At 41.6% G+C, this 25,928-nt stretch overlaps 1 protein-coding gene across 5 annotated transcripts in view; it reads left to right on the forward strand.

Moving 5' to 3' along the window:
- Positions 1-24,799, forward strand: part of SHISAL1 (shisa like 1) — a 70,830-nt gene extending 46,031 nt beyond the window's left edge. For 2 of the 5 annotated variants that reach the window (XM_042050779.1, XM_042050778.1), the window contains exons 5-6: positions 1,361-1,390; positions 20,901-24,799. In XM_042050779.1, coding sequence (XP_041906713.1) covers positions 1,361-1,390; positions 20,901-20,937 — 67 coding nt within the window. In that variant the 3' untranslated portion in view covers positions 20,938-24,799. Of the gene's footprint in view, positions 1-1,360; positions 1,391-3,117; positions 3,645-20,900 lie in introns of those variants that run through there. The other 3 variants (XM_042050780.1, XM_042050783.1, XM_042050782.1) reach the window with 3 other exon arrangements.
- Positions 24,800-25,928: the final 1,129 nt, after the last annotated feature.

Here is a 25,928-nt window from a genome sequence, read left to right on the forward strand (position 1 = left end):
AAACAGGTGCTGCCATCTTTCAGCGCTAAACAGTTTTACTACTCTGTAGTGCAAATAAACTACAAATCTTCATCAACCATTATAAAAGCCATTTTAATCTGGTCTCAAAGACTGATTGCTATGTGTATCTGTTGCTCTGGTTTTAAAAGACTGTAAAAATAGCGACATTGGAATAGCTCCAACGTGAGATGTCACAAATCCACTCTATTTGTGGCATGAGACACAGAAACATAAAAACCAGGTTAGTTTTTTATATGCATAGCCAAAAAAGCTTTGCTTGATCTCGTTTGACAGAGTGACACAAGTAGGCTACTGTAAGGTTAAATGCTATGAAACCAAGACAAAACCTCCCAAAAAAACCCCCTCAGACCAAAAGGGAGGAAGATCTGTGGGAGCAAGCAGAACCTGCAGTATAAATAGAAGAAATTAAACACAGATAGCCATGGGAAAAAATGACATGGAATTATTTTGGACTGGTTTTGCTGTAGAAAAGGAAAGCAAAGGGAGAGAGCTGAGTTAAACATTTCTCTGAAAAAGGTGTCGAGAAAGGCAGGGACTTTTTTCTTGGCAAGAAAGCATTAGGATTTGGAAGGATGCAGAGAGTACCAAGTCACCAGTGTGTTTTAGAGGAGTTCCAGAAGGCTGAGCTTTGAGTTTTGGCAAAATAAAGTGATCTAAGAATGTGCAGGGTGAAAAAGATGATGACAGTTCCTGGAGATGTGGAGCACATACAGCCTCAGCACTGATCTCAGTCTGAAACCTCTGTGTATTGCTGTGTTGCAGATGGGACGATAACAGTGATGGTCCTTTGATTTCATCATTTGCCCCTTAATTTTAAGTGTAAATCCAGAGCAAATAGAGTTGCAGATTTGTTGCAATAGAGAAAGAAGGGATGGTTAGTTTGGTGAAAGAGGAGGTTGCTTGGCACTGGAGGCAGTGCTGGATGTAACCCGTGGAAATCAGACTTAAGGGCCATTCCAGCAGCTCTTGCTCAAGCAGAAGAGTTTGAGGCTGCTACTTAAGAGAGAGAATTGCTTGTGCTTTGTTGTAAGCATCCTTCTTTTCACTTCCTCTTTCCTTTTTCTTTCCTCTAAGTCTTCCAGCTTTTTTGCACACTGATTTCCCAGTCTCCAGCTGAAATTGCCATGTATGTTAAGAACTACATTTGTAGTAAAGTAATCGTATCCTGGCTTAATACGTGTATGTGTACATGTACAAAAATGACTGCATCTGCAAATTTATATACTATTAGTCTGCCATAACATTGTAAATTGAAACCATTCAATGGTCTTGAAGGCTTGATTGCTGGTTACTTCACATGACTGACTCCTGTTGTTCTGTTTCTTTGCTTTTCCCGAAGCGTTAAGCGGGCAATGTATGTTAGGATCAGGTGAGCACATCCCATATGCTCCTTGTCCTGTATTGGCAGGAGATGAGCATTGATAAGTCACTCCAGTAACACTCACTTCTTCCCCAGTGAGCTGTTTGTGCTCTCCTCAGTTCCCATAAAATTGTTCCTTTTTTTTCCCCTAGTCCTCTCCTTGCTTAGTGGAAGAAAAAAAGTAGATGTTTCCCTGTCAAAACCCTATTTATCCCCTGTATTTCAGCATGTAAAACACTACAGGAGGTGCCACATTTTCATTCTTGTAACCTGCAACTTTTGGAACTCAGAGCCCATGAACCAAGAGCACAGATGATTCAGTCTGAGTTGGATACAGAAAAAATAGCAATAGGCACTGGTGATCACAGGCAAGATGTTTAGCATGCAAAAGAGGATTTTGAGTAAACAGCTCCCTCAGAAAATGACAGATTTGTGTACTACAGCAATTGCTAAAAGAGTGGGGAGTGGGTTGCCTGGCTATTTATTTCTCTGTTAGATAATCTGCAGGTTATATAGATGAAAATATGGTAATTTTGACCTACAGAAATTAAGCTTTGTTTCAGAGTCTGATTTTCTGCAGCAGTCTATATTTGATGAATGACCTCAGTACAGTCTTCTCAAAATGTAACTATACTATCAGTGATGAAGTGCAGTGGACCTACTGGATTTATAATTTCTATCACCATTTTCAAAATTACTGAATCTGTTAAAATACTAGTTTTAAATTTTCTATCTGAATTTCCATTATGCTAGATGATGACACCTGCTTTGTTAACACACCGGGTTTCCAGTCTAAAAAAAATCAACTTTTCAGTTTATGTTGCCATTTTAATGTGTCCTAAACTTATCCCAGATTTTCAGTCTGAAAGAGAAAATAAGCATTTTTCTTTAGCATCTCACAAACACCGTATGTGTGTGTGTGTGTGTGTATATATATATACATATATATATATATACAGGTGATAATCATACCATAAGAATGGTTCCTGTGGACAGATGAGCATTTTGAAAATGCAGAATCGATCTTTTAATCCTGAGAGGTATGAATATACCCCCAGGCATAAAAAACTTAAATACTGTTAAAGACATTTTCCGAAACAGTTTGCCAGTTTTCGTGATGACAGATGTTGTTGAAGTTGTTAACTTCCTGTACTACATTCATCTGAGCACAATTAAAAATATGCCCATTCTAGAAGACACTACATGATGATAATAGGAAAGCGATTCTTGCAAATGCCTTGAGTACTGCAGAGAACTGACAGTGTAAGAAGCTGTCCCAAGAAGGATGTCAGGATTAACCTATAGTTTGTAAAGCAATTGTCAGATCTCCCTGGGTTTTAAAAATTATGTAACTGCTTTTTATTTCAGCATTTCGTTCCTTGCCCTAGTTTTAAGTGCCATGACTTGGCAATGAATTGGGTATGTCAGAGAGAAAAATCAAGCAAGTAGTAGTATAGAGTGGGTGGAACCATCCCTATGATGTTTAAACATTTTGTCACAGTGGATCACTTCATTGTTTACTTGAGACAAAGAGAGCCATGTATAGCCATAATATTATTATAAGTAAAGAGGTCTGGAATCCATTAGGCAAAGCTGCTGCCTGCTCTCACAGTGTTGTGCAAGGACAGGAAGGAAAATCATTAATCTCAGGAGCATACAACCCCGTTTGGACTAATGTTGCTTCGTCCTGTAGTGTGTGGATTGTGCAGCCCAACTAATGCTGATTTCTTCTTTAGTATGAAAAGCATCTGAGGGCTGCCCAAGGCCTGTGTGGGCTGAAGGTCCTGGTGGACGTACCTTCTGAAACCCCAACGCCGTCACAGCCCGCGCGTGCCCGAGCTCACACAGCGCTGGCTTCCCTCGTGGGCTGAGGGGCACGAGCTGGGCTCTTCCACACTCGCTGGCCTGAGGGAGAACCTGCAGCCTGGTTACCTGAGCAAGCTGTAACAGCTGGAGATGGAACTGCAACAAGCAGCAGGCAAATTATTTCTACTGCTCAGCAAAGTAAAAGCCAGGGCGGTGATAAAACGAAACATCGCAAGTTGGGGAATCGAAATTCTGGCTGCTGAAGCAACTTGTTCTCACAACTGTGGGAATATTGTTAATTAATAGTAATTAAAATGGTCAGACTAGAAAGGAAGATCACATTAAGAAGCGTGAGAGGGAGACCTGATCACTCTGCCTTGCTCTGATGATGTCAAACTCCTCCTGCCCTCCATCAAGGATGCAAATCACAGGGAATAAATACTGTCTCCGAGTCCAACACCTGCCTCTGTGTTCCCTGCCTTTCTGCACCACAGCAGGCAGAGGCAATGCCTGTGATCATACACGTGCTCTGTGACTCCCAGTTTCAGAAACCTGCTGCTTGTGTAGAATCAGGAAAGGTAGCAGCCCAGCAGGGTTAGCCCGTGTTATTTCCTTTACACAGCTGGAATGGATTAGGCAAAGGCAAGTCTATTTTACTTTCTCTTATAAAATGCTGGAATCTGCTTTTGCTGTGAATTCCTCTGGGGCACTTTGTCTTTTGGACAACAAATGGAATAGTTTTTAGCTTGCTGCTATTCACCTGCTTCTTGGCACCTCTTCAGATGACTACCAAAGCACCTGAGAGAATAAAGCCTATAAAAATACTGGCAGAGTTTAGGAGCCAGAGTTTAGGTAACTGAGCCGTGTCCACAGCAGCTGTACTAAAAACACATAAATATTTTGCTGGTGGCTAAAAAGACTATGTGAAAGAATTTGCTTTGATACCAAATTTTGAAAGAGGATCTAGACTATCACTTCAGTGCTTCCTTCAGTGGTTTCTAAGAGCGCAGTCTTACCTGTGTCATGGGACACTGGTGCTGCAGTGGGTCACTGTAAACACAGTCCACCACAATCATGAGCCATTGTGGTGACAGAGGAGTCTGTGCAGGGGCTGCTCTTGATTCAAGTTATTTGCAGTAACCAAGGGGAAAAAAGCTGCCTCTTTCCATTTTAAGTAAATAAGAAAGATCTCAACTTTACATTTGCAAAATCACTGAACAGGAATAGAATGGTGCTGTTTTAAAGATGCAAAATTTTGCATCATAGGGCCAAGCACACTTTTTATGTAGAGCCCCCACCTAGACTTTTATGTTATACTCAGACTAAATATGGCAAATCAGAGCACCAGTACTTGTTTGGGTTTTTTAAAAAGATGTAAAGAAATAAAATTGAATACTTATGTGCTTTTATGAAAGAACTGTCTGGGAATTGACATCACCTGGAAAATCTGTTTACAAAGATTAGGTGAGGCAGTATCTACCATTATCTGTGCGCCTCCAGTCCCCTTGGAATCGATTGGGTTAGAATAACAGATACATTCAGCAGTATCTTCTTTTAAATATTCTTACCTTGCTTGCTGGGAACTACATAACTGTAAAAATAGAAATTAGCTCTACCCCAGCCCAAACCAGCACATCAGGGCAGGAAATCAACAGCACAAACACACAGTGGGCTTGGAAGCAAACACCTCAAAATCCGCAGTGCTCCGAGTCTTGTTTGCTTGCCTCGATACTACAACATGCAAATTATTGGGTGATTTTGGTTCTATCATTTGCATTTAAATAGTTCAAGTTACTGAGTGCCTGCTTGCTTCCTTCCTTGTGTTTAGAAATTAACTGTTACCATGTGAAGTTAAGCCAAGATGCAAGGTTTTTTGTCTGCTTCAATCTAAATCTTTGTGTACATTGATATGCACAAACTGCATCTTTTGTTGATACATATGTAGTACATATTGTTCATTTCATGCCATATTCTCCTTTTCCTTTGGCTCCATAAATTATAGACCCCACACTGATTTCTCTGTATTCCTAACTTCAGCTTCATGGGATGCAGGCTGATTGATACTCCCTATTTTAGCTGTTTCTCAGCCTTTTCATCGAGTTGGGACTATTGCATTCATCAGCTTCAAGGAAGACTTTCTTTTAAATGGACTGTACAGTTGAAGCAGTTTAACTTAAATATGGTAATGAATTGTGAGAAAATAGTAACTAGGCCAAAAGGTTATCTGAATATAATTGCTGAATGAACTCTGCACACTGAGAAATGAAATCTAGTAAAATTACTGGAAACCAGATCTGAACATCTTCCATATTTGAATTTTCTCATCCACTCAAGACAGAATTTTTTGCAGTGAGAGCATTACCTCATCTCCATGATACAGATCTGGAATGACACCACTGAAGTGTCAGATAGCAGCATAAAATTTATGTGAAATCAGAAGGCTCCAATTAAACCCACAATTTCACTGCATAATGTCACAACACTGTACCATCACACAGGAAGGAGTGTGACAACCCAAATTCTATCAACCAATTCCATCTCCTCTGTCCCAGTAGAAACCAGTAAACTTGAAAAGACTCTATAAATATTTTGGTAGTTATAGAAGTCCTGCCCCTTGCATCCTCTTAGGTGCCAGATGCTCAATAGCAATTTTAACAGCCTGTACCTGTTTTACATATTTTAAATATGCACAGAAAAGTAAAATAACCTCCTCACTTGGGTTCTGAAGTATGACAGAGAAACTTTAGCATCAGCCAAAGATATTTCCAGTGGTAGAAAGAATTAAAGGGGAGGTGTTGAGGAGCTGGAGTTAATGATCTAAATGGACAAGCCTTATTTTATGCAAAGTGGCAACAGGATTTTTGAGTAGGAGATTTAGTGTAACTCATTGTTCTGAACTGAAAGAAAGCACTTTTCAAAAAGAAAAAAGGAAAAATATATAGGCAGGATATTGCTCATCATCAGTAGTTTAAGCCCCAGAGAACTACTTAAAATACCTGCAAAACAACTATCTGTGTACACTTTGTGCTTTTAACAGAAGTGAGAAGGGAGAAGGAAAAACAAGATAAGAGTCTCTGAAGTAAGATGCCATTGCTTTCACCTTGGAGAATGAACTCCCAATGTATGTTTTGGATGTCAAAAAAACAAGTAACTCCCTAAACTTGAGGAGGAACAAACGGGTAATAGAGCTGAAGATCCTGTGCTGACCTATTTATTATTCTCAGAGTTATTATTAAACAAAAAGCCATATGTAATAAATAACCCTTCTATGGGGTAGCAAAAGATCTTCTAAGTAATCTAAAATTTCCGTGTGAAACGATGGCATATTATGGGATACCAGGCATTAATGAAAACATCAGAAACTTACGTGATTATGCTCAAGGCAGGACCATAAATGGTAACAATGTCAGACAATTAATTTCAGTGAGAGCTGAGGTCAGGAATCTACCACATCATTACTTTTATTGTCCCTGTCCCCTGATGAGATCATGATGAAAACAACCACAGCAGTCATTTCATCAGAGAAGTGCTGAAACATGTCTGTATGACCTTGGTTTTATAATAATGTTTCACTGAACAACCAGAAATTAGACACAGTTTTTCATTATTAGCAAGATATCAGATATATCTTGGCTGTTTCAGTCTCAAAAGCAAAAAAAAAATCAAGACACATTGAGATCTGAGTCATTTTACTCTTCATTGAGACATGAGAGAATGCTGTTGTCAATCAGGAAACAATTTTCAGGAACTTAAAGTGTTTTGGGGAAGTTACATGATCAACACTGTCATAAATACATACGGCACAGGCGTCTACAATTCACTGCAGACAAAAAACACCTCTGAGGAGAGTTTGAAATCCACATCAAAAGTTTCTCAGAAGTGTGCAATGCTGAGGAGATAAAACTAGCTTAGGACATGAAATGGCAGGAATGTGACATGTCACTGGAACACAGTAAGAAATGCTGCTAAAGTTAGTCCCACGTCAGGTGATAACATGATCCCAAAGCAGAACAGGTGAGGTACATTCCTTCAAAGTGGAAATGAGTTTAATCAGCACAACATCCTGTAGCCTCCAGAGAACAGCAGCAGAGGAATAACTGGTTGAAACTTGGCACCCATCATAATATACAGGACGGTAAAAAAGACGTGTAAAAAGTGGTTATGCGTGGAAATAGGCTACTTCACTTCCCAGTAGCAAGTAGGATTATCTGTTTTCTGGTGTTTCTAGGTAGTGGGAAACTTTGCTTAGGCTCCACGGAATCTCAGAGGTGGAATTATGGGGGAGGCAGACCTATTGACAGTAAATGTTAAAGGCAGCAATGGAAAGGTGTTTGCACAGTGGTTCACAGCAGAAAAATGACTGTGGGGCTCAAATCTGGAAGGGAACAAGCTCCACCTACAATTTTTCTTCCTGAAGGACTGGTGCTCTAGTACATCAGGGAGGATTTTATGCACAAAGGAGTCGTCCTAGTTACAGGAATTGTGTGTATTAATGAGCTGATCGTATCCCTGAGCTGAGCTGTGCTGAGCACACGGCACACAGGCTCCCTCCTGTCTGCTGGAAATCATGGCTGTCACGTGGAAAAGGAACTGCTTCATCAAGAATTACAGTAAATTAATTAAACAGTCATTAACTATATTCTGCATTGATTAGTGATACAGATTTTAATCACTCACGCAGAGGCAAAGTAATTTTCTATGGCGTTCAGTCTTTGGAAAGTGGTGAGTCACAGGGAGCTGCTGAACCCAGCACCTGTTACCTGCTCATCTCCAGCACTGCTTCACCAAAAACATTCTGAAGAAATTGTGACTGGAAGGCAGCCAGAGATCAGCCTTTCACTCACCAGAAACCTCCCAAACTTCTCTTATGCTGCTGAAGTTAACAGCAACCAGAAGAACACCTGCTTAATTTGCATTTTAAGACATTTTAAAGGAAATTACATGACGAACCGAGAGTTGACTCCATATTTTTTTTTTAATATTCACTGAAACCTCTCAGAGCATAACAAAAATAGGCATCTCAAAAAGACCCCCAGTGTTTGCATGAACAACTAAAAGAAGACAAAAAACTGTCAATGCGTTTTTGTGGGTGTTTTAAAAATATTACCTAGCTGACATGCTCCTGAAGAAAAAAAGGGAAGGTTGGTTCTTGGGTTGACTCTTCCTGTCTTTTCCTTGGCAATACATAAAGCAAAAGTAGAAATACCTGAAGCAGTCCAACAATCATACTTGGCTGCAAGGGGTGGGTTTTGAAGGAGTTAAGAGACAAGTGAGATAATAGGAAAAGAACACCTTAAGCATCGGGATGATGAGGAATAATCCCCATCTTCCCATTCTGAGTCCTAACCTTGCAGTGTTTGTTACAACAATAAATTTCACCTGTGAGGGCAATAGCTGCCTCCATTTAATTTTTCTCCTTTTATTCTAGTTAAATAAGTGCAGACATGGTCTGGAATGTTTAAAAAACTTAGTAAAAATGAGCTAGGGGATTGTCTGGCTTTATTGTTCTCAGAGGCTGCTGGCTGGAGCTGGAGCTAGTGCTGTTGTTACCACAGGAGTCTGTGACTCCTTAGTAGGTTGTGGTGTGTTTATCTACACCGTGCTTGCGTGACCCAGTCAGCTCCTGGTGCTTCCATTTGGCAGAGGAAATGGAGAACTTACCTGGTTTTATCTGTGAGGGCCACACTGAAAATATTTGGCAATACTGCCATTGTTCTAGTATGTGTACAATTTTGTGATGGTTTGGGTAACAGCACAGCTCCCTCTCCAGTGCTCTGTTGTAGGCACTGCTGATAGAGAATATCCTGAAACTATTTGAAATACCCAGTGATACAGCAGGTAACTCCTCACCATCAGTTTCTTACACAGTATGATGGCTAAACCAGAAAATAGAATTCTGGAGTGCACAGAGAGGAGATGCCAATTCGAAGTAGGGAGCTGTTGTCTCACGAGTAGTGGGGAGATTGCTAGAGGGAAACACCACCTTCCCTAAGGCCTGTAGCAGGAAAAATCCTAGTGACAGATGGGAAAGCATTCTGAAAGAGCTGTGGAGCTTACATGACTTCTCAAAAGTTGGTCAAACTAAGAAGTTTAAGAAGCTCAAGGCTAAAAGGCAATTTTAACTCAGTCTGTAAATTCTTCATGGTAAGGAGATTTAAGATAGCAGAGGGCTGTAGCAAACAAAGACAGAAAAAGATCCAATACCTGGATGATCTAATTATACAAATCTTTACTGGTGATAAAGAGCAGGATTAAACTCAGTCAACGTAGCCATCTAAAAGTCCTGTATCTACTAGTTATCCTCACTAACACATCGAAAGAGGCATTTCCAGGGGGTTATTCGTTCCACCTATCTTAAGATGGATGAAATTGCTTGGAAGCCTGGCTTGATTTATTTGTTTGACATTACGCTGGAAGATGAGTTTAGAGAAGTCGTTTATCCAGCTGAAATTTGCCAGTGAGACTCATCTCCTCCAAACAGGCATTTCTTCTAAAGTTGGCAGTTGGTCAAGGAAGTGTCTTGAGATGCAGCAGAACACCCATTACTTGTAAATTTAAAATTGGCAAGGGAGCTTGTGGAATATAAGCAACAGTGGGAAGAACAGGAAGCTAGATCTGCACAGCTGGCCAAACTGAGCACCCTAAGAGAATGGCTCTTCAAAAATCTGACTTGTCTGGGGAACAGGTGAGGCTGCAGTCCCAGAAGACTCACACCAACATCAGTTTTCATAGAATCATTGGACTGGAAAAGACTCTTTAAGGTCCAACCGTTGCAGCAGCACTGCCAAACCCACGTTCCCAAGTGCCACATCCACGTGGCTTTGAAATCCCACCAGGGATGGGGACTTCACCACTGCCCTGGGTAGCCTCTGCCAGTGCTTGACAGCTCTTCCAGTGACGAAATTTCTCCTAATATCCAACCTAAACCTTCCCTAGTACCACTTGAGGCTGTTTCCTCTTACCCTATTGCTTATTACCTGGGATAAGAAACTGACCCCCACCTGTTTTCAGCCCCCTTTCAGATAGTCGTAAAGAGCAACAAGGTTCCCCCTGAGCCTCCTTTGCTCCAGGCTGAGCCCCTTTCCCAGCTCCCTCAGCCCCTCCTGCTGCTCCAGCCCCTTCCCCAGCTCAGTTCCCTTCTCTGGACACGCTCCAGCCCCTCAATGCCTTTCTTGTCCGGAGGGGCCCAGAGCTGCCCCAGGATCTGAGGTGTGGCCCCAGCAGTGCCCAGCACAGGGGACAGTCACTGCCCCGGCCCTGCTGCCACCCCATGGCTGGCACAGCCCAGGTGCCATTGGCCTCTTGCCCCCCTGGGCACACCTGGGCTCATGTCCAGCCGCTGTCCCCAGCACCCCCAGGGCCTTTCCCAGCTTTCCAGCCCCTCTGCCCCAGCCTGGAGCTGGAGGGGGTTGGTGAGACCCAAGCATCCCATTTTCCCAGCATGGCAAGCTCATCATGCTTACTGAGCAGTCAGAAAACACAAACCAACAGCTGCACATCAAAACTCACACAATGTTTTTCTTCAGTTGTATCACCCTCTGCCATTCAGGACTGCAGGGGACAAACATGTGGCCTTCTTCCTCCCCACCTCTTTCTAATAAATGCCTGATTATGCAGCTGCTGCATAATAGCTGCTGATGCCAGTGCGACTGTGCAGTGATTGCATAATCACTCCAGAGAATGGGAATCTCTGGGCAAAGCCTCATCCCAGCACCACCTGCCCAGTACTCATCTGTCAGGTTCTGGGGGTGCAGGGAGCCACTGGTGGTAAAGATTATTTTTGTATGTAACAGGCTACCAAATTTTCATGTGGAAGTGCTGTGAGATTATAGTGGACACAGGAGCATCCAGCAGTGGGGTCTGTTACAGCATGTGCATGTAAAAGCTGTTGTGGAACTAATCATCCTGAATTATTACAGCCGTTCTGTTTCTCCTCTAATGTCAAAGTGCACACATGATAGCTGCAGTTATCACTGGGCAGCTGTAAGAAGCTTAAATTCTTGTCATGAAAAAATGAGCGTACAATAGATCCACAATAGGAGATGTGCACACAGATGCAAAAAAAAAGGGCAAATAATGAAAAGTAATGTAGAACAAAACGAGAATAACTCACCAGCTGGCAGTCATAATGGTTCACAACAAAAAATTTCCATGCTTCAGAAATTATCATTCAAACCATGCCATACCAAGTGGAATTCCTCAGTCCTGTGACACCAGCCAAGCACCATTTTTCTTTCTCTGTGACTCAAGAAATGCTGCTCTGCAGGGGTCATACACTGTCACTGAGCCATGCACAAAGTTCCTGTTGCAGCCAAAGGACATTTGATACCCCAGCAGACGCATATCTAGATGCGGCTGTGAGACAGTATAAAAATAATAAACCAGTCACAGTTCCAGCACTGGCGTCAAAACACGTTTCTGTGTAAAACCAGCCATACAGCTCAGATAACCACAGAACAGAAGTTGTTTCCTTGTCTTTTGCACTCTGCTGAAATTGCCCAAGGTCCTTGGCCTCTTCTCTTTCCACATCACAACACAGCTCAATTTCTACTATCACTTTTTTACATAGGAAAGGCGGGGAGGAAAGAGGGAAGAAGCATTTGTGCATAAAACCACCTTTCTGCCTCCAGTGTGCAGTGCTGTAACCAACAATGGTGTTGTGGCTGTTATCCTTCTGCTTCTGACTGCAAAGAAACAAAGTTAAAAATTATTTATTGCTTGGATGATTATGTGCAAGGAAACACATACTGGATCTACATCAGGAAGCCAAACAGGAGCCAGGTTAAATTTCAAAGGCTGTACTCCTATTGGTTTTAGCTGTTGATACTTTTGTTAACGTTAAAAAGCAGTTCAGTGTTGTTTTTTGAAATATCTTCAGAAACTTATTTTAAAAGAAATAGTTCAAATTTTCCTGCTGTTAGAAAAGCCACACAAATCCAGTTGTGAAAAGAAAAACATACACAGAAAGAACAGTTGCAGGAAACACGACTGGTTTCATCCTACAATGAAAGCTCTCAACACAGTAATTACTACATATTTTCTCTTGAACTCTGAGTCAGAAGACTAGCCAGCCCTCTTAATACTGAAAAGTGAGAGCATAAAATAAAGCTCTTTGGTAAAAGGAATAACTAATTCAAAAGTAGTTTTTCTCACATCATTAATATGCATTTTCTTCCCAGAAATGACAGAATCTCCTGTATTGCGCAGGGGTAAATAAAAAAGCTAGTTTAACTTGGAGTAAATACGCAACTCTGGACTAAACCACAGGTTTGGTATTCAAAGTTCAAGTGCTGAAACTGATTCTTCCCTCCTAAATAGATGGTTGTGCTGCAGCTGGAGCAATTTGAGCCTCTGGCGAGGCAGAGGGAAGCAGCACATGCATCTTGTCTCAGAAGACTGTTCATACGTGGGAGAGAAAAATGGAAATGGAAGAAAGAAAGGGGGAATAACTTCCTTAGTCAGATGAAGTGCAGAGGCTGAGGAGCAGTTCCAGCACCCAGAGGGGCTCCCTGGTTATTGGAGGCCAGCACAGGAATTGGGCACCTTCCTTCTCCTCCGCTGTTCTACCCCCCTGCCCCTGCAGCATCCACCTTCCTACCAGGGGAACAAGAGCCTGGAGTATTTCTTAGTGATCCAGCTGGGATCCAGTTCAAGCAATATATTAATTTGATCTGCTTTGTAAACCAACACTGCTGCCTTCTTTCAAATAGAGTCTGGGAGAAACTCTTGTCCCCTGAACATCTTGTCCCCTTCTAACATAAGTCCCCTGACGTCTCAGTGGCTTTCAGTTTTATTGACTTCTGTGGGCCTCGAAAGAAGTCAGCACCTCAAAGCTTTGCAAATGGTACCAGAACAGTCCAATCTAATATTTGGCTGACCCCTTTTCCCCTTGCAGTATGTTTCAGCAGTGCAATTTCCACAAAAGTGGTTGGGTTCAGCCTCTGTTTGACATCAGGACATGCTACGCAGCAATTTCAATAGCTTGGATTTTGCTAATGCCAAGATGGCAGAGACTGTTAGGGCAAAAAGAGCAGGATATTCACCTGATGTAGGCTGGCCTGGGCTGTTGTTTAGCTCAGTAGATTATTCTTGAATTTTACAAAGAAGCTAAGCTATACCTATATATAAAATGTCAGAGATTAAATACAGAAACTGTGGGCCAGATAAATAGATACATAAATAATAATAAATATTCCTTACATCTGGCCACATTTCTCCTGCACTCACTAACTTTTCTGTACATTTAATGCCAAGGTACAAACCACATTGTCCTGTATAACTGAGCTGCATTTACCCTCAGCTGTAACTTGCAAAGACCTGTTACAACACTTAGAATTGACCATCCCCATAAGCAAAGATACTCTGAGCTATACTGAGTATAGCTTACACAAACAGCCTTTTCAATTATGACCTTCATTTATAAATAAATTGATGTAAAAAATAAAAGTTACCAGGCTGCTCTGTAAGTGCCCTTCTTTCTGAATCAGGTAATACTGTTAAACCAAAGTTTTGGTGTTTGTGGGTGTTAAAAATATCCCTGTCAGTATTTTCAGTGCATTAGGGGACTGTGTAAGCAGGGAAAGGCAGTGTCCTATAAGCTACATCAAAAACCACATGGCAAGTTTTACTGCTTTTTATTCTTTATACCTCACTTTCAATTTCTAGTGGATCTGTTAAATTTAAATTGTCAGTGAGCATGAAAAGAGGCCTTTTTCTCCTATCATGTACCTGAATTTTAACACAGAAGGGCACACTCTTGTAAAGCCTCCTGTGCTTTCCACTGTGCTCTCCTGGATCCAAGATACATGGTTTGGCACTGCTGTATAAGAGCTCAGCAAACATGGAGAATATTTGAGTATCTGGGGTATGTCAGAGCCACTCTCTAGGAACAGATTTTGAAAGCTGGTGACAGCAGCTTTTGGGAAATTGGGATGAGCTGAAACCAGAGATAGCTCAGTCCTTACCACAGATGCAGAAATATTCAAGTTCACAGATTCTTTGGAAAGCTTTTACAGCAGTACCAAGAACAAATGAAGGATCAAGCCCTGTTCCAGAAAGTGCCCATCTATTACCCCACCCACAGGAACATGCAGCATCTCTTGACACATCCTGAGCCTCAGGGATTCATCCTTACTGCCACTGAGTTTGTGAGATAGGGGGAAGAATACATCTAGGACTGCACATGTAGGACAAGAATCTGCTTCTCTTTCCAGAGGTAGCTGTGTTTGAGGAAATACCTACAGGCCTTGGGTTCTCCATCAGAATCTTTTAGGATGTTATGGGTCTGTTATACATGTTAATCAAATCTGGTCATGAATAAACATGAGGGAGGAAGGTTTCTAACCAGAACATGGAGACTACAGAAACCCTTCTACTTAGTGGTACTGGACTGTAAAACAGAGTTGCATACATTTACATACAAAATTGTATATTTGCATGTGGCAATATGGGAGTGAAGATGGTGTTAAGAGAAATCTGTACTAGTGCTGCACATTTTATAATTCAGTTTTTGGGGGTAGTAGGGCTTCTCATTTCCTAAGTTAGGCTTGGGACTCTTAGGCTCCTGCACTATTGGTTTCTTTTGGAGCCTGAGGAGGAGTAGAGCAGCTCTGCAGAGGTGCCTGTTGCTTTCTGTTTCTAAAGGACCCTGAGGTGCCTCTCCAAAATTAAGCCATCTTACCATTCTGATGTCTGCAGTTAGGTGGGATGAAACCCACTTGGAGTATCTATGCCATTAAATTACACTACACACAGCAATAAATCTCCTTTCCAAAACAACGTGCTTGGACCTTAAAGAAGTAGACAAAACAATACTCTCTTGCCTCTAGCAATAGTTCCTCTCTTTTAAAATATCTTTCTCTATGACAGGAGTGCAATTAAAGCTATTTGGTCACTCCAGCTACCTGAAAAATATGTGAAAATGAGCACATTCTCAAGTGGAATAGTAAGTCTAGAGTTCCTTACATGATACCCACATTCAGTTTGGCATTATGATGCCTTGGGGTCTTGAAAAAAATTGAAGGCAGCTCAAACTGTTTACGTAGCAAAATCGGGATTGGGGTTTTCTTTGTGAATCATACAAAGAAATTTTGGTTCAGGTTTTATCAGCTGTTTAATGGCTGCCACATGTTAGCAGGAAAATTCATCAACAATCAACCAGACTGAATTCCAGCCTCAGGCAATACATCTGATTCAGGCAGCCTAGTGACACAAGGGTTTCATAAATATCTGGAGAATTAGTAAGTCCAGCTAATTTTCAGTTTTACTTGTAATTGGTCATCCACTCTTTTAAGACTCTTTGGAAGGTCTGGGGTGTTCTGAGTATTTTTCTGAAATAACGTTAAGAGGAGGAAGAAAACCTTAGGAGGAAGAATTTCAGATCATGAAAAGTCAGCCTGCAGCTCTTCAGTGAGGAAAAAGACAGCTTTTCAGTGATTATCTTTCCGTTTATGTCCTGAAACCTTCATCTGTTCCTCCATTCAAAACTTGTAAATCAAATTTTGAATGCTTCATGTTTCCATTTAAAATAAAAACAAACATCAGAAATTCTCCTGGATGTTTTTACTTTCCAGAAGAGTGTTCAGGAGTATCAACCAATTCAGGAAGTACCAAATGAAAAACGTTGCTACTAATTGAAAAATACTTGACTTTCAGGAGCATAGGATTACTTCAGAAACCATTATTTACAATAGGTAATATTTATTTATGTTAGCAACCCAGCTGGTTTCAAATCACTGCTCTTTGCAAGTGGGTATTGTAAAAGATGGCCATTAGTAAAAAAGAGAGAAAATTGTATCCTGTGTGGTTTCATTCCTCTCCCACCCAACCCAGCTGATGGGACAAAAGATGTATTTAATTCGTACAATTATAGATATTCCAGAGACTCTAGAGGAAACCAGTTTTCCCTCTTAGCTTTGGTCTGTTGGCCAGGCAGCCATATTAATAACAAAAGTTAAGCCAGCTGCTGTTTTAATACCCGCAGTTCAGGGGAAAGAGCTGGAGGAAGCCAGTCCTCGCCTGCAGCAGCTCTCCAGGCTCCCCTCCAAGTGCCAGACCTCCTCCTGCATCCGTTTGTGGGACAGGCCTTGGATCCAAGCAGATCTCAAGCCTCACTTACTGAAAGAGCCGCCAGATCTTTGGTAGTGTGACCAGAGGGCTGTACCAAAACCAGGCTGATCAAAACCAGTTCCTAGCTGGTTGAAATTTGTTTCCCAGCTCTCTGGCTTCCAGATCACAGTACTGTCCTAGACACAAGTCCAAACCTGTGGGCCTACCAGTGTGAAGCCCAAACACATGTGTATGCAAAGTGTTCCTCTGAAAACCATCTCTGAACTCAGTACTAGCAATAAAAAGTCATGGAATTGAATTAAAAAGTAATTTAAAGAGGCAAACAAAGCTCCTCCACTGGTGTGATAACCCAATCTCATGGGTAACTGCACACAGGGGGACACAGCTGTTACTAATTAGAAGGTCTCAGTATTAGGTTTAGATATATCTGGAAAATAAGCAGCAGTGGAGTTTAAATCTTTCAAGTTCTTGTCTTTCCCTCTGGCACAGAGACCAGCACTGCACCTCCCTTGACCCATCAACCTTCCTCTGCAGGGCAGCAGCATGACCTAGCGAGCAGGTACCTGCCTGATATCTGCCAGCAGCTCTCTCTGCCCAAGCCAGCCTGTCCCTTAGGAGCACAAAATATTCCCAAAGTTTCTAAAGTTCCTCTAAATCCAGAGAGCAGCTCTCAGAAGTGATGTGATGCAATGTGCTGTTTGGTTTATATCCCCCAAGCCCTTATGGGAGTTGCACAAGCTGAAATTGGTCTATTAGAGTTGAGATTCTTAGGAAATGTAGAGAGCAATTTAAAAAGCAGACTTACCAGCACTCACAACAAACTGTTCAGATGGAAAGTTCTTTAAAATTGCGCTGCTTCACAGGTTGATCTTTTCACAGGCTGATATTTTCTAGCAAGCCCTTCTAGTAATCCATTGGAAACAGTCTTTGCGACTGTTGAATACATTGTGCAGTGCTCCAATGTCTGAGACAGCTGACAGCAATCACCCTTTTAACACGTGATGCCCTTAGGTGATAATTAACACAGACAAGCGATTCTGCTGTGAAAGAGAACTGTAAGTAAGCAGGTGCCTGTTTCCCACCTGCATTTTCCAGGTGGAAGGGAGAACAGCCTGACAGGTGACCTGCACACCTTGTGTCTGACCTCACAGGCGTTGTGCTGATGTTAGCTGGTTGCAGCGTGAGCAAATACACTGCTGTAAGCATAATGCAAGGGAAATTCAAATAATCCAAATGGTTTCTCTCCACCTGCAGAGCAACATTGTTTAACTCTGGTGAATCAGGCATGTATTGCACATTCATTCCATTTAAACCTTACCACCATGCTGAGGTATTCGCTTTCAAACATATTTTGACATTTCTCTCCGTTCTTGCAGAACTGTCAGCTATGGTAGGAACAGCACTGGAGTTGAAATTTCAGTCTGTTTTTCAAGTTGAACATTTCCAGTGCCTGAATTTTGTTTAAACTCTTAAGCACCAGATGTCTGTCTTCCCTGAGCCAGCTATTAGTCAGAAATATTAGTGGTAGCTATCAGTGATGGTGGTCATTTTACACAGTGGCTGTGACAAAATTAATTTGCCACGACTTAAGGTCCTCCTCTCATCTGAACCTCATGCAGGTGCCGGGATGCATTTCACAGCTAGACCAGATGAGAATTTGTGATCCATCAAAAGTGAGGTTATTCAGCCTGGGGATGAAAATAGAGGCAAATCTAATACTCTTTTATTGAAGATGGCAGCACCCAGGGCCACTGCTTAATGCTGAATTGTTCCTTGTCAATTCAAAAAGACCTAAACATTCAATCTCTTCGGACTGAGCCAACCTGAAGCAATTTTTTCTTGTTGAAGTTTCCTCTGCATTGGAAAAACCTGAATCATTCAGCTATTTTGATGTTCTCCCAAAAAAAAAAAAAAAAAGATGAGCCCCACCTAAAAAGTCTCAGACTTTCCACTTTCTTTCATGCAAATAAGATGGCCAAATTGAGCTTGAACCAGCAGCATTCATTTTGAAATTTTGGAACTTTAAGAATTAATTTTGGTAACCCAAGCAACCTTTCAGTATCTATTTTGGATACAATGTTACATGCTCTGTATAACATAGCCATAGGAGTCTACAGATGCCAAACTATGGAAATTATTTCCCTGCTCTTTGGCAGACTCCACAGGCACAGGGGTTAGATTATATTCTATTTCTTTCTGGTCTGAAATATATTTAGACAACTGAATGGCTTTTCAATTAATGGTTGTCCTGCAATTAATTTCTCATATCCTTCCTTTCAATCTGGTGGGGCTTTTACAAAGCCTAGTGCTTTGTGCTTTGTCCTCCCTTGTCCTTTCATTTCTGGGGAAGGAGGGCGCATTCCTATTTCCTGTAACAACTGGTGTAGCCACCAAAGGCTTCTTATTGCAGAAAGCTGTTTGTTAGCCTGGCATCCCAGCTCTTCCTGTGACCAAAGAGAGCAAAAGCTTTTCTCCCACTGACCAGATTGGAAGGCGCTGCAGCAGAACCTCAACGGGTGCAGATCACAGCAGGTCTGCTCAGATCAGTGTAGTGCCATTTTATGCCAGAGTAAAACCTGAAGAGTTGCAGATACCGGTCGCTTTCGTGGGAGCTGTGAGCCACAACTTGTGTAAGTCATGGATCCAGGGTGTATCTGAGGCCTGAAGGGACTGCGGTGATCAATGGCGCTTTTATGTCAACACCAACTTAACCAAAGGCCTTGTAATGGTGAATGTGGCAACTGTTTACCTCATTTGTCAGAAAAATGGCAGAAATCTCTGAAAAAACTTCCCTCCAGAGGCTCTGAATCATTCCTTCATTTCATTCCAGCAGAACTGAGCCACCAAGCAGTTATTGCTGTCAAAGAGGAGGCAATCTTTTAGTTGGCTGCTGCCTTGTCAGGCAACGAAAATCATAGAACTACAGAATGATTTGGGTTGGAACAGACCTTAAAGCTTATCCAGTTCCACCCCCTGCCATGGCAGGGATACCTTCCACTAGACCAGGTTGCTCCAAGCCCTGTCCAACCTGGCCTTGGACACTTCCAGGGATGGGCCAGCCACAGCTCCTCTGGGAAGAGCAGCAGTGGCAGCCTGGGGTGCTGTACAGTGACAATAACCTCTGCAAAGGAAAAAAGGAGCAACCTGAGCCACCTCCAGAGCACTGCCTTCAGCTCTACATGCATTAAAATCCTGTAGAAGTGACCAGAAGTGACAAATACAGGGTTTCTGTTGCCAAGCGCACTGTGCTGGGAGACTGGAATATAGCATATGGAATATTCCCTTGCTCACAGAAATTAGCATTCATCTTTCTTAGGAAAATGCAGGTGTTTTTTATGGGATCCTGCTATTGCAAAATGATCTGAAGCAGTTCCTCCCAACCTTACTGGTCCAGCCACCAGTCAATCAATCAAGCACACGCCCCACTTAGCTTTTTGTAGGGGAAGAGGACCTTTTAGTAGCAACTGTCCTGTCAGGATTTAGTATCAGGGAGAGGCTGTGGACTCGGCATCAGACTCATCCAGCTTGGAAAAGGCAGGGTGATAACTTCCTACTTGCTGCAAGAGGCTTTCAGAGCTGAGTGGGGTCTATGTGTTGCTGGCTCTGCTGTTCACATCCTCCCACTCATTCTCCCATAGTTTAAGACAGATGAGAGGAATTGGCAGGAAATCCAAGCTACTTACAGGAGTGTTATTTTAGCTTCTGTGCTGCAGACAAATATTCATGAACTTTGCTGTGGTATTTGGGTCCAGGAACTCCAGTAACTCACTTTATACCACCTTGGTGACACTCTTGATTTTGCATTAACCTGAAGAAGGACCTGGCCAGCAGCAACTTTGGGACACTCAGGTAGAGGAAAAGAGGCTGATAGGTCCAACACGTTTAAAATTGCATTTTGTCCCGGAACACACAAATGCCTGCTCTGCTTCATCTCTAAACATCTATTTAAAAGCAAGTAGATAACTAAAAGAAACTTGCATCCTGTCAAACGGTCTAGTGATTTAGATTATGCAGATAGCAGATTAGTAAAGCATTTCACAGGAGGTGAACCACACATGGCAATCTACAGAAGAGTGGGAAGAAACAGCTGAAGGTGCTGTGAAGGACAGAGGTGCCTGCAAGCCAAGATATGTGCTCATACTCTTCAGTTTCTCTCTCCCCAGGTGTTTTTTTAATTCGTTGTAGCTAAGTCTCCTGAGACTCTCTTCTCGATATGAGCAACTCATTTTAAACTTCATCTGTGTGCAGACCTCACAAAAGGCCTTGCATGTTGTGTTAATATGCATTTCTACCAATATCAGAAAAGGACAGTGACAGAACAAAACAACTTTTTTTTTTTTTTTTTTTTTTTTTAATATGAATAAGGCTGTTTAGGCTATTTGATTGTTAGAAAGGAATTAGCTGTCAAACCTTAGCAGGTTTGTGACTGAGTTTTGGGTGAAAGCTTAAAAACCCTCAGAGTTGTAAGAAAATCGCATATTTCTGTCTGGAGGTCCTCCCTGGATGACAGTACTGCAAAAAATGCCTAAATCTGAATTAAAATAAATCTACAATTGAGAATACTACAAGTTTTTCTTCACAGAAATACTTCGGTGTTGCATGTTACTGAAACATTATGGAAACCATTTGTGCTTATGTCTTCCAGAAAATTATATTGTTGTGCCTCAAGATGGGAGAGGTAAGACCAGACTTCAAGGAGCAGCTTTCAAGAAAGTCAACTAAATTATAAGAGCTGAAAAAATTATGGATAAGGAGGAGAGAGAAAGACTACAAGAGGGAGATTGAGCAAGTCACCTGAAGACAAGACACCATTCAAACAACTTGTACAGGCAAATGATATAGAAAGAGTCTCCAGGATAAAGTAGTCTGTAAGCAATATTTTAATTCTAGACTGACACTATTATCTCTGAAAGGAAGCATCATATTTGAGAAAATGCTCAGTAGGAAGAAAATTAAGTTGCTCTGGCAAATCCACACAAAGGTGGAAAACAACCACAAGACAAACCTTTGGTAGATAACTTTTCTTTGCCTCCCCATCCATCAATTGCCATTTGAGCCTAATCTAAGTGTCAGAATCCTGAATGTGAGTTTTTCCAAAGTTCTCTGGTGAACATTTTATCACAATAGGGTAGATGCTGGTGATTCACATCACTGTTAACTGTATTGTCCTATGCATTGCAAGGTAAGCAGAGCCCTTTCATTGAGTTAGACTGCAGGGTAGCAATCATTTTAACCATAATGCACAGTTTTAGATTGCTGGCAATGATTTTGCTAAGACATCAAACATCTGAGCCCATCTTAAATTCAGGTTCTTGAAGAGGGCAACTTTATTAGGATGCAACACCATTCCACCCCCATACTCCTTGAAGCTGAAAGAGAAACAGAAGAAAAATCAACAAACTGTATATTTCAAACGCAATAATACCATTGTCCCTCTGCTATACAAAGCAATAGTCCAATTCCCTCAGCCACTGACTGGTTGCAGAGTTTACCCCACTCAAATCTCAGAATCCATTTGGCAGCCAGAAAGGCAAGGACTCTGCCACAGAAGGATGTGGAGCGCTTGGTCACTAGGTTGCAATAAGTTGGCTTAACTTTCCACGGGATGGGGTTATTTTAAAATCATACAGTATCAATTACATAAGCAAATCCTGTGAAATTCAGTTCTTTAAGATATATGCATGGAGAACCTGGCAGTGAGAAGCAAACAGAGGACTTCATCTGGAAGTCATAACACAAAGCCATGATAATGCCAATTTAATCCTTCATGTCTAATATTCTGTCCTGCAAATCTGAGTAACTTTAAAATAATCATGTATTTTACCATGTAACCACAACATGAGGAGTACCTTGTTAAAGAGTAATCAAATGTTCCTTTTGTACCTCTTTGGCTGAATAAATTTTAGTCTTCTGTTGAAGAACTCAAAAGGAGCACTCTTGTCAGTGATTTAATTCGTGACTGCTGAGTTCAGGATGGCACATTACTAAAACCATGAATAGCGTTGGAGGACCCAACAAAGCTGGAAACCACAGGAGTGGAAGTCCAGTCTTCAAATAAAGCCCAATCTCAGTACGATATGAACATGCACGTGCCCCTTTTCTCTGCAAACCAGCAACTAAACATGCTGGGTATCACTGAGTAGTGGCAGGCAGAACAAATTCATGGGTGGGACTGCCACCTTGCAGGCATTAGACTCCATCCTGTCCCGGGAAAGTGTGAAGCCTGGCCCATTCTCACTCATCACAGAAGCTCCTGCACACACTCCCAGCTTGTAGAGACCTAAGGGAGCTGCCACAGTGCACGTTATAACACAGCACCTCAAATAAAACAGAGTCAAGATTCTTTAGATTCACGCTGAACCTGAGAGATTCGCCTCATTTCCTAAAAAGAGTATGTCATCAGCACTGCTAAAGTTCAAAGCACTTTAGCTGGGAACACAAAGGCCCTCCAGCAAAGACATGCTGTAAGTAGCTTGCAGATGCTGGCAGACAGTCCAAGCTGCCCTCTCCTTGAAGAGGAGAGCTCGATGGGGACAGGATCCATGCTCCTGGTGGTGGGAGACATGAGCTGTAAGGCAGTGCTGGGAAGAACTCCCAAGGAAAGCAAAGGAAACCGCATAGCTGGAGGTGATGCCATCCATGCCAACATTATGCCTCCTCCACACTTCCTCGTTGGCTCCAAGATCCATAACCCCTGCAGACACCCAAAAAAGTATCCACAGTAACCAGTGTGGCGCTCTGCAGTAACTGCTTGGTCCTTTTACCTTCTCCCAGCACCTGCTTTCATTGTGAGGTAATGACTGCCACAGAGAGCTTTGGAAAAAGCTTATGTTCATAAAGGAATTTGTATTAGATACTGGTTTGTGTGACTTACTGTATTTTGTAAGGGTTTTTTTCCCTTTGGGAATTGTGCATTATTAATGAGCAGTTTTATGCTTTACTTCTAGTACACCTATACCTGGTAATGGATGTGCTTTTTGTTTGTTTGTTTTCTTTTGTTCTCTATACAGAGCCAGTTAATATAAGGTAGATACTCTCTGGCTGAAAATCTGATTCTGCCTACCAATTAATTTAGGGAGAAATCCATGTCATAGCTAGTGAACAATTTTTCATCAATTGTGTTGTTATAATCACCTGATAGTCTCTCTATTTTAGCAGAATAAAAGATCCTGAATAAGACTGATGCTAGTTGGGCCTTAAATTAAAGGGAAATAGTGCACCACGAATTTCCCTACCACCATTTCTCTCAGCCCTTCTCTCTTGGTGTTGAGACACTGGAGAAGAGCACTGGCTGCAGAAACAGCCACCTGAACACCTCAGCCACCTCTGTAGCTGTGCTCTGGTATCCCCCTGCATCTACTTGATCAAAATTACGGTGAACCAGATAAACTGCAATGAATTTTTCAGTTACTTCTGCCAAAAGAGACTGGTTCAAACACAATCTTCCTCTAAAAGAAACGATCTGGACTAAAATAGTTGTATTTTCCTCCATGTCCATCCTGATCTGGTTGGAAAAATAAGGGATCTAAAATTAAGACTTACAAAAGTGTGTAAGTTATAACCCCTTATGCGACAATGGCAGCTGTCTATCTCAGTGGCTATTAGTGACCTTCCTGCTCCAGAAGCCTCCTCCCCTGTCCAACTAACTTCCTCTCTTCTGTTTCACTGAGATCTGTGTCCAACCTCTTAGTAATTGCTGTGTATAACGTAGGACATAAAAAGATAAGTTATAAAGCTTGTGCAGGACTTGGTGTTGTACTTTAACCATCTTTTGTGCCTGGTTATCGATTTTACAAAAAACCAGAGTGAAAATAATCTGGCCTCTTAATGTATAATTCAGCATATTGTAGCAGCTATTTTAGAGACCTGTTTTTTATAGTTTTACTACGGCTGTAATTTCTGTATGAGGACTGTCCACTTGAAAAAGCAGCGAAGTTAACACGTCAAAATGATTTTCTAAAGTCAGTTCTATTCCACACCTGTGATTGTGTACGAAAAGTAAAGCAACAAAAACAAAACCTCAACCACTGGCCGGGAAGAAACACCTTTTCTTAGCCTCAAAAGTTCTCTTCTGTAAAACAGACATTTCTTCTAGTCCTCCTTTTACAAAAGTAGTAAATTACTAAGAAGGTAATATATATACAGTACAATAGTCTATTTCGATAGTCAGCGGACTATTTTAGGCTAATTAAGCTAACTAGAAATTCTAGGGTTGCAGTGATTTCTCTTTATTGATACATTGACAATAATACTGTTTACATAACACTTGATGTTTGAAATCAATACGTGCCAGTGTCCAGTGATTTGCTAATCTAGTTTCTGGTCTAATCCTGTCCTATTTTTTGCAGCATTCTCTGACTTCCTATTATGAACCATGTTGTCTTTCTAAAGTGATTGCCAAGTAAACCAAAAATGTGTTTTACACTGCTATTGCACTGCTCTCGTCTTTATACACAGTAGTTTTTATAAAGATGTCCTTAGGTTTTAATAAATGAGTGTAATGTAAACTAATCTCTGTAATAAAACTTGCTTTAGTGTTTCAAATGCTGTGTGGAATAGCTGTAGAGATTTGAGCTTCCAAGTGTTTCAATAGCTTCAAAACTCATGGCTTCCTTTCCATCTGCAGGAAATCCCCAGATACCAGAATTCCAAAGTCTGTACAAGGGTAAAATGAAGAGAGTGTACAAAGACTGGATTTAGAAATGGGGGGGAAGGGGCCCCAAGAACCAAACCACACCTCAAGAAAACCACTAAGGCCATTGCATAAATCAATACATGTTCCATTTAGTCTGCATCACATTTCCAGCAGTTGTTAATACCAGATGTTTAAGAGGGGAGTGAGGGATACTGAACAGAGACTGTTAAGAAATAAACATAATCTTTCCACTACTCAAGGTAAGCTAAGAAGGACAAACTGCAACCGAGCAGAAAAAAAGCAACATTTTGACTTTCAGACTTAAAGTACTCTGTCCCACACGGCTCTTGTAGTAGGTCCACCCCCCCCCCCCCCAGCTGAAGCAAACACAGTTTAACGTGCTCTGTACAAAAAGGCAGGACCAACAATTCACAGAGAAAAGAGATTTAATTTGCTTTTGGCTTCCAGGCTGAAGAATTTGGACAGTTTCCCCAGAAAGGTTTAGATTTTGTAAACAGTCTCTCGAGTCCTTTTGTCACCTATTGTTTAGGAGGCATCATTGCCTACGTTCCCAAAATACTGAGGGTACTGAGCTGAAATTTCCACTGTCCCATTAGTAAAAAGGAGTGTTTTTGACAACGTCACCTCTTGAGACAGATTGCTTCCCTTGACAGAAACAGTTCTTGCTCTGTCCTGCTGCTCCCAAGCTTAAGTTTTCCCCTGTTCTCCTGTCCAGCACTTGCTGTCATCTGTCCTCATCCCAAATCCTTGATATCTGACTGAAGTTCTGGCATTTATACACAGCAGGTACCTTTTCACATTAGAAATTATCCTTTCAGCATCAGATCACTAGCCTCAGACTGGAGACTGTGCTGTAGGAATAGACCTAAACAGTCACAAATAGAGAAATTTTAAAGCCAAATTTTAAAGGAAGGATGGGAAATCCTTTGCAATGTCACTCACTTTGTGTGCCAGGGTTTATTTCTGGAGTTTCCATAACAAAGCACATCAGCTCTAAAGTAGAAAAGGATCCTTTTC

This window comes from Corvus kubaryi, unplaced genomic scaffold, assembly GCF_017639235.1.
Source record: "Corvus kubaryi isolate FWS band 111438036 unplaced genomic scaffold, C.kubaryi_AGA036_p1.0 74, whole genome shotgun sequence".
In the NCBI taxonomy this organism is placed as follows: Eukaryota; Metazoa; Chordata; class Aves; order Passeriformes; family Corvidae; genus Corvus; species Corvus kubaryi.